The sequence below is a fragment of the Monodon monoceros genome, unplaced genomic scaffold (assembly GCF_005190385.1).
Source record: "Monodon monoceros isolate NGI ecotype Baffin Bay Population unplaced genomic scaffold, NGI_Narwhal_1 Super_Scaffold_11, whole genome shotgun sequence".
NCBI classification, from domain to species: Eukaryota; Metazoa; Chordata; class Mammalia; order Artiodactyla; family Monodontidae; genus Monodon; species Monodon monoceros.
In genome coordinates this window covers 82213364-82229361 of record NW_021703767.1, presented here as the reverse complement: position 1 = coordinate 82229361, position 15998 = coordinate 82213364, and the positions used below count along the sequence as shown (strand labels likewise).

The window sequence follows — 15998 nt, the reverse complement described above, 5'->3', positions numbered from 1 at the left end:
TCCTTTAAGCAGTGCTCTGAATCCCCTCTCCTCACGCACCAGGAAACAAAGAGGGAAGAAAAAGTCTCTTGCCTCTTTGGCAGGTCCAGACTTTTACCCGGACTCCCTCCCTGCTAGCTGTGGTGCACTAACCCCTTCAGGCTGTGTTCATGCTGCCAGTCCTCTCCCTGCGATCCGACCGAAGACCCGAGCCTCAGCTCCCAGCTCCCGCCCGCCCCGGTGGGTGAGCAGACAAGCCTCTCGGGCTGGTGAGTGCCGGTCGGCACGGATCCTCTGTGCAGAAATCTCTCTGCTTTGCCCTCCGCACCCCGGTGGCTGTGCTCTCCTCCGTGGCTCCGAAGCTTACCTCCTCTGCCACCCGCAGTCTCCGCCCGCGAAGGGGCTTCCTAGTGTGTGGAAACCTTTCCTCCTTCACAGCTCCCACCCACTGGCACAGGTCCCGTCCCTATTCTTTTTTCTCTGTTTTTTCTTTTTTCTTTTGCCCTACCCAGGTACGTGGGGAGTTTCTTGCCTTTTGGGAGGTCTGAGGTCTTCTGCCAGCGTTCAGTGGGTGTTCTGTAGGACTTGTTCCACGTGTAGATGTATTTCTGATGTATCTGTGGGGAGGAAGGTGATCGCCACGTTTTACTCTTCTGCCATCTTCCTAAACTCCCTGTTTTAGTTTTCTTATTCAGGGATTCTAATTACACATACATTGATGCTTTCTCTTTCTCTTCCTCCCCCTTTCCTCCCTCTTTCCCTCTCACCTTTCTCCCCCCAATTCTCTGCAAGCTGCATATCACGCATTACTGTGCTTATGATCTAATGAGGAAGATAAAACACCATCTTTCTAAAGATCCCAGTGATATCCTAATTTATAAATAAAATAAAACTTTCACATCTTATTCATTCTCAATGCTGTATTAAACAGTGATGATCACTCCTTCCTTTTTAAAATTCTGTATCCTGTAGATATCTACGATTGTGTGGTCTTCTGATTTTTAAAACTTTGTGACTGTTCCTGAGTTGGATTTTGTTTCCATCCGCTGACCATATCATAAATATTGGTCTTCCTCAAGATGTAATCCACTGTTCACTGATTTTTATCTTTATTATCCCTGAACAGTTTTATTCATATACAGTATTTCCTTTCATTACTTAGAAGTGTGTAATTCTAACCCAGATGTTTCAGATTACTATATCCAGTTTCTTACTCTTCAATATCGGAGTAAAGATGTTCCTCAGAGCTATGACAGCCCAAACTATGTTTAGCTTCTTCCTTCTAACACCTCCTCCCATATTCCTTATTTCATTTCATGAAATCTTCATCCAGCCATCACTCAAACTAGAAATTTAGGAGTTTCTTAGACTCCTGCCTATGCCTTCCAACCCATAACCAATCTGTCACCAACCTCTACAGTTTTACTTTATAAACAGTGCTTGATTCTATCTGCTGTTTTTTATGCCTACTCTCACTACCCTAGTTTGGTCTCCTGTTTCCATCTTGGACTACTGTACTAGCCACCTATCTTCAGTCTTGGTTTTCCAGATCCTCCCATCATAGAATCAACAGAGTGATTTGTCTACATGTATTAATCTGATGGTTACACTCTCCATTATCCCTATAGTATATCCTTAGTACTTACTGCTAGGATAGGCACTTAATTCCTTATTTTATGCCTTTAATAATTCTAAATATACTTTAATAATTTCTCCCTGATAATTATAATATTTGAAGTTTTCGGGGTCTCCCCTGCTGTTTGTAGTTTCTGCTGACATTAACTTATGGTATGTTATTTCATGAGGTGCTTTAAACTTTTTTATTTTGGGCACATCTTTTGGGGGCTTTATCAGGAGGTCTTATTTTGCCTGTTAAGCAAAGCACTGTTAAGCACTGTTAACTGTTAAACACTGTTTCTGGAATTTTTTTCTTTCAAGTGCTCCAGGAGTATCCTTTTTTAAGGATCACCTTTTGTGTTAATTTCTTGGCCTGATTATTCCCATACTAAGGAGATAGTGTAAATTCAAATCCCAGATCCACCTGTGGGCAGGATCTTGATTATAGATTCTTGGAGAGTGCAGATTTATCCCCACTGAGTCCAGGCAGAGACAGACAACCTTTCTTGTTAGCTTCCTATGCATATAGGCAGGGTTTTTTGTTTTTTCTAATTGCCTTTCACTAAGGAGACACCTTTCAAGAATCCTGTTTTTAGGAGGATCTTTGCTTTACTTCCTTATGTTTCAAGAATTAAGGCCTCAGTTTGTTTCTGGCATTAAAACCCAAGCTCTTATATGAACAACAAATTTATAGGACAGTCTCAGTGATGGCTCAGGGCTTATTGCTTTAGTTTGCAGTTCCTTTTTCAATTTTAAACCCTGGGTATTGCCCCTAGTTTTTGGGGAGCTCAGCTGTGTATTTTAAAGAGTGTTTGTTAAATTTCCTCAGTATTTCTAGGTTTTTTCTCTGCAGATTATTTGTCCCTCTATATGTATTCTCATTCAGGGTTGAGACTTTTCAAATCTATGGTTTTAGTTCCTGTTTTTGAAGTACCTAAGTAAGATTATAAATGTAGTCATGAGGAATATTGATAAATAAAGGAAGTAGGATGGATGGGCAGGGTTAGCCTTTTAGGATTATAGGTCCTTCTGCTTACTTCTCTCTCAGATAATAGTGGTTCCTCAGGTTTTGTTCGTTTTGTCAAAGAAGTGTTAGCATGTGGTATTCTCTTTCACATAATGTCCTCTCCCTCCTGATGGGATATTCTTCTGCCCAGAACCTAAGCCTTCCAGGATTTTTAAAAGGAAACCATTGCTCTTCAGCTAGCAGAAAATGAAAGAGTACTGCTGAAATCGAATGCTTGGGTACTTGACAAGTTCTAGTCATAATAAGCTACTGCTCCTCCCTCAAAGTGTTTCTCTTGAAAAAGGCCAAAATTATGGGTTGCCATTCGTTTGATATGAGTCTATACATGATGAATTTAAAACAGTCAAAATGTTATGAAACTGAGAAATTAATCAACCTTAAAATAGCTGGTTTGGAGGATTGTGACAAAATATGGACAACCTTAATCACCTGAGCCACCAATGGGACCAACTATATTATATTATCAATTTGATATATTTTCTTTGCAGATTTTCTTTACAAAGTTGTGAGATAAATACATATTTTTCATGTAATGTTTCTTATAATGTTGTAAACTCTTTATAAACTTGTAATATCTACATAATATTTAAATAGCAAATTTACTTAACTGTTTTCCCATGTTGTATATTTAATTTCAATGTCTTCCTCCCTTCCCCCTCCTTCTCCTCTTTCTTCTATTATAGAGCTGCAGTGAATACCTTAATGCATTAAATTTTTTTTCTTACTAAATGTATTTAGGATAAATTTCCAGATAGAATTACTGGGTAAAAGTGTTTTCACATTTTTAAGGCTTTTGACACAGAGTGCCAAATTGCTTACCAAAAGTATGGTACAAAGTTATATTCTCCCAACAATCTAACAGTATCTGAAGCAGACTACTTTCATTATGTGTTGTGTCTAACCGGGGGCCACTGGACAGAGATGTGGTGCTGATGCTTTCTTTACGGTTTCTCTACAGGATATGGTGCCCATCATAGTTGATTACTGCCTTCTGCTGCAGCGAAAGTGAGTATACATTGCCTGTCAGGTTCAATTATTTTGAGTCCAAGTTGCCTCTTGCTTATATTATAGCAATAATTTACTACTATGAATTCTATGAATTTGACTCAGTAGGTTATTTTAAAAAATGAATTTACAGAAATTTGATTCTTTAAGAATTTTCAGTCCATTTACCAATGAAATTAACTTGTCCAATATAGATGTATCATCTGTGTATTTATGTGGCAGGATAGTGGAGGTGAAGAACATAGCAAAAGAGCAATACTTAATCACTTAAAGATCTTAAAAGTGTATGATTCATGCATTATATATATATGCTCTTTTATGAACCATCACTAAAACACAATATTTCATACCACTCAAAAAAAGGAAAGATTTATTGTGCTGCTTTTTTAAGAGCCTCTTCATTTAAAGGAAATCACTGTAAATAAACTCTTGATTAGGGTCTGTTCATTTAACTAGTAACTACATAAATTAACCAACCTGTGCTAGTTCATAATTTTTCACACTTACAATAATAGTTAGCTTCCTACATGCCAGGTATTGTTCTAAGCATGTTAATTTATCTATTTTTTATAACAACTTATTTAATTTTTATAACAGTGAGGTAGGTATTATTGTTGTCTTCATTTTACATAGGAGGTTCAAGAGGCAGTATGCGATGAAGTAACTTGCCAAAACTTGCTCACACTTTTTTTGAGGAGCAAAGGTGGAATTCTAATGCAGGCAGCCTAGCTCTTGGGTTCTTGCTCGAAACTACCAGATTGTACCTCTTTTTCAGTGGTGAACAGCTGTGAGGATCCAGTGCAGATACTCCCCAAACCCTCTACAACACTGTCTTGACTCCTGAATTTATGTCTATTCAGGTTGCCTAAATCATATAAGGTTGGATCATACTTAGAAAGTATCAGTGAAGGTTATCAAGAGGGAAGTTATTTGCTATGTCAGACTTTCAATTAAATCACAAAGAGCTCTAGCTTCTGTTTACTTAGGGCTCAGATTCATTCCAGTGTTTTAGCTATAGTGTTACATGTAATTATCCAGTGAAATATGTTGTCTTCATGGTTGGGATGTTGTTGAAAACATGGTTTTATGTTACACATTGTCTTCTTTTTTTTTTTTTTTTTTTTGTGGTACGCGGGCGCAGGCTCAGCGGCCATGGCTCATGGGCCCAGCCGCTCCGCGGCATGTGGGATCTTCCTGGACCAGGGCATGAACCCGTGTCCCCTGCATCAACAGGCGGACTCTCAACCACTGCGCCACCAGGGAAGCCCCAACATTGTCTTCTTTATGAGGGCCCAAGGAAGAAATTTCTCTCAGGTGTTAGTACCAGAAATACTTTTGCATCTTCTGAACAGCTAACTCACTTTTAGCTGATGGACAGTGAATTGTATAGCTAATTATTGTTTCCTAGGGAGCTAAGAGCCATGATGTACTAACCTCACCCTAGTTCTTAACTTAGTTTTCTCTTCAGCTCGTGGTTTATACTTACACTTCCTTGTTATTTGTCTTATATTTTTTAAAGCAGCCTCAATAGTTTATGGATCAGTTTTACATATTTTATTTCATTTAATCCTATAATTACAGTGTAAGAGAGGTAAAGTTAAGGAAATTGAGATGTAATGATATTTCTAATACTAATAAATGCTGGGACCAACCTAAATCTTCAAGTTGAGATAATATAAATGAGATAAAATAAAATATCTAAGAGATTAAATTTTGTTTAGAGTAAGAAAGCATATCTTTATAAAACAGATTATTTCTACCTAAATGGTACCTGGCACAGAGTAGCCTGATGGTTGAATTAATGAAGTAATTCTCCCTCTTGGTTTGCAGGGTGACATGTGATCATTAACTTGAAATCTTGAATACTCTCACAGTGAGATAAAGTTGAAATGACCTGAGCAGTTGTAAGATGGATTATGTAGGGAAAAAGAAAAAAAAAAAAAGGGTTTTTTTTCTCTCAGAAATATGTTATTCCCCAAAATGTTACAGGGATAAGTTTTTCTTTTCTTATATGACTTGAAAAGGAAATATTTCCAACTTTATTTAATCTATTGACTGGCTGAGAATGAAGTAATTTCTTTATTAAATCAGAGCATCCAACATAGAAGACAAGATGTAGTCTAGATTATCACCAAATTAGAATCTATTTATTATTTCTTCATTTTTATCAGTTTCTTTCTTTCCTTTAATTTTTCCTGACTCTTTAGCATGTTTTTTTTCTGGGCTGTGTCTGAAATGAGTACAGTATTTGTTCTGGAGATCTCAGAAATACCAGCAGTCATAGTATATTCCTGACTGCCAAGGGGAAGGGAGATCTCAAGGGACCTTTTCTGAGCTCTTCTTGGCCCTTTTCTCCTTCCTTCATCCAGTCATACACACGTACTCCTAGATCCAGGATTGGATATTTTTCCTGGACCATAGTGCAAATAGTATGGCTTCCTTCTCTCTTGACTTTTTCTGAAGGCTGAAGACCAGATTGTACTAGATCCTGCTTCTGCTTAGGAGAAGTTCCAACATGTGTGTTCTTACTCTCTTTCCCCTCCTGGTCTCTTTCCCCACTTTTTCTACTCTCTGGGTTCCAGTAGGGGCAGAAGGGACAGGGTAGTGTCCTCAGCAGTGTAAGAAAGCTTGAGGCTGTGGAACTAGGCATTGGGTCACATGTTCCCTTTTGTGTTCTAGATTCTGTGCTCTTGTGCTTGCTTACTTCTCATCATACTGGCTTTTCTTTTTCATCATAATGTTAAGATTCTATATATGGGCCTGAGCTTATGAGTAAAGAGGTCAAATAGGCCATTTGATCAACTTAGATTCTTTGTGTCTAGGTCATCTTTCAATTTCCTTCCATTGCAAACGTGCGATGATTAAAGATTTATTAGATATAAAAATTCTGTGTTTCTTAAATACTTCAGTGTAATCACACTTAAAAATAGAGTTGAAATTTTTCTTAGCGTTTCCATAGATAATAAGATTAAAAATGATCAATTCCCTAGACTCAATTGAAGCAGAGGGATTTAAAAATTATGTAACTTAATTCCAGTATGATATCTTTCTCCCTAAACTGGACACTCTCTTTATGCCATTTCTTTGACAATTGGTTCTATTTGCATCTAGAATCTTCTCTTCTACATTCCCAAATTTTCAAAATATTTGTGATGTTGAGATTGCTTTTAAGAATGCTCAGATTGTGCATAACACAGATACCGTCTTAAAAAAAAATGATTTACCTGGAACAAAATGTAGAGCATAAACAAAGATAAAAACTTAGAAAATATGAGAGGAGAATAGAAAAGAAGCTTCAACATATACCTGACCATTGTTCCAAAATTAAAGACTAGAGAACATGGCTAATAATTTTCCTGAATTAAAGGAAGACAGAAATTATCAGAAAGAAAACTCTTGGTGCACAACAGAACAAATCATAACAAGCCTACACCTATGAGTTTGATTATACTAAGAGTGACAGTGGCATAGCATTGCATACTGCACTGAGCGTCTCACATAGGAGTTCTGCTTCTAGCAATGGCAATGAGGACAGCTGGGAAATCTGGATAATTTGTTAACAAAATTTATATGAAAGCGCCGGAGAGCTACCAAGGGGATGAGGATCTGTGGTACCAAGATCCAGGCAGAGGAGAGAGGCACAGAAGCTGGCTCTTCCTGTTGAGATAATTGCCAACTCTGAAAAATGGCAGCTGAGGGGTTGAGAAGCTGAGCAAAACTTTAGAGCAATTCGTGATGTTGCTGCAGTTGAGTTCAAGGATCACACAAAAAGAGGGGCGCTGAATACTCCAGGCTTTTGATTGAGCTGTGAAGAGCTACACCCTAAGAATAATGCTGAATTAGAACACATGTAGGTTCATCATGGTTAAACTGCTGAAAACTAAAGACAAAAAAACTTTAATGTCATTATGAAAGAAAAAAACCCTTCAAAATGGTAACAATTAACCTTACAGCTTACTTCTAAACAGAAATAATGGAACCAAAGACAACAGAATTGTGAAAGGACAGAAAGAAAACATGTATTAATATAGAATTCCATATACAACAAAAATACCTTTTGAAAATGATATAGAAATATATTCTAAGAAACATAAACTGAGAGAATTCATCATTAGCAGACCTGCACTAAAAAAATAACAAAAGTTGTTCTTTAGATAAAAGGAAAATGATTGAGGTGGAAAAGCTAATATGTGGGTAAGTGAATATAGAATATAATCAATATGTGTGAGGATTGAATAAAACATGAAGAAAAATGAAGAGAAAAATATATGAAAACAATACTACATAATTGGAGAAAAGGGTAAATAAGGTTAAAATGTTCTAAAGTCTTGCACTGTCTAGAAGGTGGTAAATTTATTAATTTATATTATAATTTAATAATTTGAAGATGCAGATTGTAATCTCTAAACCCATACTTAGTATATAATAGTAAAAACATATATAACTAACAAGGTAATAAATGGTGTCATGACTAAAAATACAATTTAAAAAAGTCAAAAGGAGCAAAAGGAATTAAGAATAGTTAAGACAAGGAGAAAAAATAAATGATAAATTTAAAAATATATCAGTAATTACATTAAATAGCAAACAACTAAAACAAACAAACAAAACATAATCTAGTACTCAGCCAATTTCAAGTAACTTCTTCCACTTCTAGGGTGGTCGCTTAGACACTCAGTACTGGCCTCCAGATACCTTTTATATTAATATTTTCTGATTGAGTACATTGGTTTTATAGTCAGTCCTCTTATTTTCGTATATTATACTGTCTCATATGAGGGTTAAATTATAAACACAGTACATACTCTGAAATTAATTTTAACTCAATACCACAACCATTATTATACTATGATCACTGTTACCTCTGTATCATAAGTTATAGAATTTCATACCCAGCAGTAATATTATATTACTAGGATATATATGTATTTCTATTCATATGTAAGAATTCTTTAATAATGTAAAATCCTTTTTACTATGGCAGGAACCACACTGCTTTTTCTCTGTAGGGCATACTGATCAGTGTGTAATGGACATCTTTTTTGGTTAAAATTTGGCTTTATTATCTTTCTGTGAATATTTTAAAATCAGAAACGATAGGAAATTCTGTTTCTGAAGATCTACCTTTATTTTCATAATTTGGTCTCTGCTCACACAATTTCATTTCAATTTGATAGTGCACATATATTTTTTCAGTACTAGAAAAAGATATAAAATATCTCAAGGGTTTTTGTAGGATATTTAATGACTTGTCATTTTGCTTATACAACAGTAGCCATAATTTCAGTTTATTTTGAAAATAGGTCCAGAGTTTACTTGAACCATAATCATAATTTTGAACATTGTTTAAAAATAAGTGCTTAAATAAATGCTATGTTGTTATGTGTGAATTATATCTCAAGGCCATTATAAAACAAAATAGGTGCTGTATGTAGATGATCTTGACCACTTCAAGCTTATATCACTGTAAGCAGATATCCAAAAAGAAGCCATTATTCAGATAACTTGAATTATATGTAAAATCTGAACCAAAAGTATTTCTCTTAAATCTAAAGTGAACCTGAAGTGGCCTTTTGATAGCCAGAGTATTTGTTTAACCTTGTTGTTCAACATCAGGATTATTATTTGCGAAACAGAAAGATTTTAATTATCAGCCATGGTTGAGGAACTTATTGTTTTGACTTTTCTCATCATTTTCTTGGTAACTGCAAGTTAAAATTCTAAACATCAAAGCTAGGTGAAAAATGGGGCCATGCCTTTTTTATTTTATCTAACTGCTGTGTTGAGATATAATTCACGTACCATAAAATTCACCATTTTAAAGAGTATGGTAGTTTTCAGTATATTCAGAGTTTAATTAAGCCATGTCTTTTTAAAGGAAATATTTACAAACTGATACTTGTATCAGGAAACAGAGCATTTTGAACATAATTTCTTGAAGATCATTTGAACTTTTTTTTTTTGAGCAGTGAAATAACTTTCATTTTGCACACAATTCAGCATCTATGATAGTAGCCAGACATGTAACAGGTTCTCAATAAATTTTAATTAAATAAGTGAAATTTGGTAAAAAAAAAAAAAAAAAAAAAGTGGATTGTCTCTAAAGGTCATGTTTTCCAGGTCATATGGAGCCCTTTTTTTTTTTTAACTTTTTATTTTATATTGGAGTTCAGGTGATTAAAAATGTTGTGTTAGTTTCAGGTGTATTTACATCTTTTCATATGTATTTACATGTATCTATTCTTTTGAACTTTGTTTTAAATTTTATAAATAAAGAGGCCAGCCGAAATCAACTTTGGATTTATTAAATCCCACTTATATGTAGTGGGGGGTTGTTTATTTGGTTCTGGTTGTATATTTAGTGTACAGGCAAGTGTTAGGATTGATGCTCTTGCTCCCTTCAGACAGTCTCTGAATTTGTAATTATCTCATAATCAAAGCTGAGTTCTTCACATTTTCTAATTGTAAAATTGGTAGTGCAAAAAGTAAATTTGGTCATTTTTTCTATCAATTTGAAGTTATGTATGATAAACTCCAAATAATGTCTTTAATATGAGTGTTAATATAAAGTGAAGTTATGTCGAAGACCTTTTTGTTGGCCCTCTGTTATTCAGAATGGATTTTTCTATTATACTGGTTATAAGGAGGCTAAGCTTGAAGCGATAAACATCAGTTTTGACATTAGCCGTTCCAGGAAACAAAGTCAGCACCCTGGAGTATAATGCCTAAGTACAGAAAGAAACACAAGAGCCAAAATCTTTTTTTTTGTGTGTGTACTTTTCTTTTTCCCCTCCTTCTCTGTTGATCGAATAAATATTTTCCCAGAATGACGAGAACATGTCTTAAAATTTTGTTTTATTTTTATTTTAAGGTAGAGATGCAGATAGGAGTTGCTGAGTTATATTTTTCTTGCTTCTTTATTATAGCCTCTTACTGGTTAAGAAAGAAGCATATAGTTTTGCCATTAATCTTACCGGCATTGCATGCTGTAGTTTGTCACAGGAGTGCCTTGTTTGTCAACTTTTATGCTCTCTTTACGGAATTTGTAGCTCTTTAGTTTTCCTCCCCAGGGCTTTTTGTGCTGAACTGAAATATATAATTATCTTTCCTAGCATGTTGTTTTTAACAACACATTACAGAGTGCAAGGGCTAGCAAATAGGACATTTTCTTTAAGTTCATAAGAGTTACTTTGTTACTCTTATTTTATCTTTCTTACAGTAAGGCTTCATTAATCTCAGTTCCTTTTGCTTGGCTAGTAATTGGTAATCACAAAAATGTAATGGACTGTCAGGCTTCCCTGGTGGTGCAGTGGTTGAGAGTCTGCCTGCCGATGCAGGGGACACGGGTTCGTGCCCCGGTCCGGGAAGATCCCACATGCCGCGGGGTGGCTGGGCCCGTGAGACATGGCCGCTGAGCCTGCGCATCCGGAGCCTGTGCTCCTCAACGGGAGAGGCCACAACAGTGAGAGGCCCGCGTACCGCAAAAAAAAAAAAAAAAAAAAAAAGTAAGGGACTGTTGATTACAATGAAACTAACATGAAAAATACTCTGATAAATATAAAGTAAGGGGGAAAGTGATGCAAGAATTACACTTGTGGATATGAGAAAAAAATAAATGGATATGGATTTCCCCCCAGATATTGCAAATACTGTTTATTGAAAAGCAACATGGGGTTCTATGCAGTTGTAGCCAGTCCGTTTATCATTGGTCCCCCTTCCAGGACTTCAGATGAGGCAAGACCCCATCCCATTGCTTTCAGAGTCTTCCTTGTCCTTTTTGTGGAACTTGTCATGAAAGATCACACCTGTGGATGAACCATCTACCACTTTTCACAATTGACATGATGCACATATATAGAGATTATACATTTAGCAAATAAATAATCAGTCAATCCTAACAGGTAAGTAGAATTAGCACAGTTTTTGTATTTGAAAAAAGAATTAAAGAATCAGTGAATGATATAAGTCAATACACTGTATAAATGGAAACATGGAAAACATTTAATTTTGCCAGTCATCAAAGAATTGAAAACAGTGATGTTGTTTAATTTATACATTAAACTATATGGGAAAAAAATAAAGACAATTGTCTGTTGAAACTGTTGAAATTATACATTACTGATGGCTGTGTAAATTGGCGCTATGATGATTTTTGAAGATAATTTAGTAATACATTTTAAGTGCCACAAAATTTTTTGTATCTTCTTACTTTAAATAAATTTCTAAAAGTAGAATGACTAAGGAATTAAGCCCCCAAATGGAAAGACTATATATGTAGATGTTCATTGTGGCCTCACTCATAATAGTGAAATAGTGGAAATAAGTGATACATTACAGGAGTAGTTAAATAAATTCTGATGTTTCAGCATGTTGAAACATTGTGGTTAGACAAAATGGTAATTTTAAAGAGTTAAGTAGCAGCTTAGGACAATGCTTATATAATATTCAAAATATTGAAAACAAAATTCAGATTATGTCTGTGGTGAATAGAACTTTAAAATTATTTCTGGACTCTTTGCAAAAGAAATACAAAATAAATAAAACAGTTATTGAGTGTGGTAGCATTTGATTAATTACAGTTTTTTTGTTTCTGCAATAAAATAGTTTTCAGACATATTTTAAAATCATTGAACATTTTCTTCTTCCTCTCCCATCAATAATCACTACCTAAACCCTTTGGGAAGCAAGGGGCAAGAACTAGATAAAGAAGCAGATTGGCCTTGCAGATCAGATGGGAGTATTTAGATACCAGGAAAGAGGAAAGGATAAATTGTGAATAGTCCATTTAATTTTTTTTTTTTACTTCATCATAGTCTCCGTACTACCTGCTCCCATATCAATGTTGTCTTTAAGAAGCAGTGTGCCATAATGGATTCAGCACAGGGTTTAGGTCAGAAGGCTGATGCAAATTCTGAATCTATCACTTGTTAGCTAGCTGATTTTCAGCAAATAATTTAACTTATTCAACATTTTTTATTTGTAAAAAGTATTGGGTGAACTAAGATAGTATATATAAGAGATTTTTCAAAATATAAAGCTCTTTGCAAATATTGTTACTATTTTTAATAAACTTGCACGTAAGTTGAAACAGGAAAAAGATGAGATATACTTAATAGACTGAATTTAATGGGTGTTTGGAATGTTCCTAAAAGTATTTTTCCCCGTTTGTTGCAGGGATCTTTTATTTAGCCAGGTGTATGACAAATTAAGTGAGAATTCAGTGGCCAAAGGAGTGTTTTTGGAGTGCCTTGAACCATATATTTTAAGTGATAAATTGGTGGGGATCACACCCCAGGTAATGAAAGACTTGATTGTTCATTTCCAAGATAAAAAACTGATGGAAAATGTGGAAGCCCTCATTGTACATATGGATATCACCAGCCTAGACATTCAGCAGGTGAGTTTATAGGCAGTCTACTAATTTATGGAATAAACATCATTCCTTTATTGAATATATTTACCTGACTCATCGGGCCTTACTTTGTCTTTCATCAACCCTAATTATTTTTTAGCACTTTTTGGTAAGAGGTCTCATAAACTTATATTTGTCAATATATTTCTTAGGAGTGCTCATTACTTAAAGCTAGATTAGGAACTCCTGCAAGCCAGTAGTCTTCGGTTTCCTTGACATCCCCCAGAGCTCTTAGCATAGGGTTTATATTTGGTAGCTGCTCAGCAAATGCTTATTGGCCTATCCTTCTTCACCAGTTTGTTTGTTCACTACTACAATTTTCATCTGCAAGTAAATTTCAACTATAAGCACTTCCACGTGAAAAATAGAATATTTTTAAGTGTATGATGCCATTTTTTTGAAAAGCTAGTTTATATGTTCAGAGTTGATAACTTTCATACATTAAGTTTTGAAATGCAGAGCATAGTATAAGAAGCAAACTTTAGGACATCTTAGCATGATCAGCCAGCTCATTGATAATATACCTCCAGTATATCTGAGGTCTCCACAATAAGTTTTAAGTCCTTAATTGAGGAGCAATATGTATTTGACCTAAGACACTTCACTCTTAACTCTTCATTTAACTCTTCAGTCCTAATGCTGAGCAAAGGCTCTAAGGTACCAAGGTGCTGAGTCCTATTGAACTAAAGTACAGTGGCTTACAAACTTAGAAGGACCAAAGGTTTTTTGTTTGTTTTTAATGTGCAAAATCACATGGAAATGAAGAGTTTGGAAAATGTTTATTGTTTTCTTCATGGAAGTTCTTTATGAATGGTTGTAAGTTTGCAAAGGCCAGGTCCTCTTTACATATGCCTTTCTGTCATATGGGTGATTTGGCGTAATCTTCATGTCTGACAATAGGTCTGATGATGTGAGAGCATGTTATCAATCTAGCTGTATTTACCTATTACTGATATAAGAGAAATTTCTAATTTCTTCTCCTTCCAACATTTTTAGCTTTTTCTCCAACACTAGGTAAATATTCTCTGCTCTTTTTCATGTTAAAACAACAGTTTAAACCAATCTCCCCGTCAGATTCCCTTCTCTCCGTATCAAGCCTTCCCCTCCTTCCCCTTTGGCTACTGCCATATCACATTTCCCACTTGCAGCCAGATCCCTCCCTCCCTCCCTCCTTCCCTCCCTCCTTTCTTCCTTCTTTCCTTCCTCCACCCCTTTCCCTCTTTCTTTCCCACATTTCTTGAAAGCATTCTCTAGGTTGCTTCTTCCATTTCATTCACATCCTAATAATTCTTCAGCTTTACTTTCACTAGAGTCTGTAATGACCTCCAATGCTTTAGTGACCCTGGTGGACAAGGCTTATCATAAGGCTTACATTAGCAAAAAAAGTTTGACAATAAACAGACAAACAAGTAAACAAGCCAGAAATATCGAAAACAAGTATTATGTTAAAAGTCAAACAGGCAGTATGATAAAGAGAGAATGAGAGGCTATCTTAGATGGGTCAGTTATAGAAAACCAAGAAAGTAACATTGAGTCTGATCAAATCTGGAATCTGAATGACAAGAAGGAATCAGTAGTGCAAAAATCTTGGAGGAGAAGATTGTTACAGGTAAAAACAACAGCTAATGCAAAAAAAAAAAAAAAAACATACGCGTCGGGTGCTAAAAGTTACAGATAAAAGGCAAACAGCACTTGGTTGAAAGAGAGAGGTAGCCCTTTCAGGGCAAGGTACAGATTTTTCCTTTTTATTCTGAGTGCTATGGGAAATCATTAAAAGGTTTTAAGTGAGATCACTCTGATTTGCCTATAGATAACAGAATGAGGGGTGGGGGCCAAGTACAGAAGAAGCAAGGAGATTGGTTAAGAGCTGGTCCAGGAGGTAGCCCTGGCCAGAGATGATAATGGTGAGATGGAGAGAGATGGCCTGACTTTGGATACATTTTGGAGGTAGAGCTGATTTGCTGATGAATTGGACCTAAGGGTGAGGAAAGAGAGAATTTAAGGCTGTTGCCTAATTTTTTGGCTTGAAAAACAAGGTGGATAGTGATTCCTTTAAGAAGATTGGAAGACTGGGGTAGGTCTAAGTTTGGGAGACAAAATCAGGAGTTGTATTTTGCCGTTTTATTTTGATAGCTACTAGACATTCAGGTGAAGGTATCAAGTCAATGGTTGGATATATCGGTCAGAGGAGAGGTTAGGGCTGAAGCTGTAAAGAGATGTATGATCATGGCACTGGCTGAGAGGGCGGAAAGTGAGAAAAGAGAAGAGGTCCCAGAACATGCCGTTGTCTAGAAGGACTCTCCCATGATACCTCACTTCCATTTTCCCTCAGACTAGTAGTTTGTTTTCCCTTTGGCTATTCCTTATCATTATCCTTTGTTGACCTCTACTCTTCCACTTCGGTCTTCTCCTGTCACTAAGTAGTATAATATAGCTCTCGTAGGAACAGTATATAGGGTACTCTGTACTTAAGTCATCTCTATTCCTCATCCTTATTGCTCCTTCTGCCTGCAGAGCCCCTAGTTTCCACATCGGCTTTTGGCTCACATACATGTATCCGTTAGGTCCTAACTTAAATATTGCTCCCTCAGGGATGACCTTCTGAATACTCCAGACCAAGTCAAGTTCCTTTATAGACTTACCACATTTGTAAATGAACTATTTGTGTAATTGAGTATCTTCCCCAAGTCATAATTCACGCACCATTTTGTGCCCCTTCTTTTGGTGAGTGTCCAGGATGAATGGAAGTTCTGTCAGGGTAGAGAATAGTTCTGGGTTTGTCTTACCTATCACTTTATCCCCAGTGCCTAGGAGAGGACCTGAATATAGATGTTCAGTAAACATTTGTAGAACTAGTGACCACAGGTAAGATGGATATGGAAAGGGGGAGGATAGAGAAGAAATAAAATCAGACATTGGAGGATGTTTAAAAGTAGCTATTGTACTGTTGAAAGTAAC

At 35.9% G+C, this 15998-nt stretch overlaps 1 protein-coding gene across 7 annotated transcripts in view; it reads left to right on the top strand.

The window, feature by feature from the left end:
• The window catches only part of VPS8 (VPS8 subunit of CORVET complex), a 299574-nt gene that overhangs the window by 100089 nt on the left and 183487 nt on the right, over window positions 1-15998 (top strand). For all 7 annotated transcript variants that reach the window (XM_029215384.1, XM_029215383.1, XM_029215387.1 and 4 more), the window contains 2 exons: window positions 3582-3628; window positions 12803-13025. In XM_029215384.1, the coding sequence (XP_029071217.1) occupies window positions 3582-3628; window positions 12803-13025 (270 nt within the window). The remainder of the gene's footprint in view (window positions 1-3581; window positions 3629-12802; window positions 13026-15998) is intronic.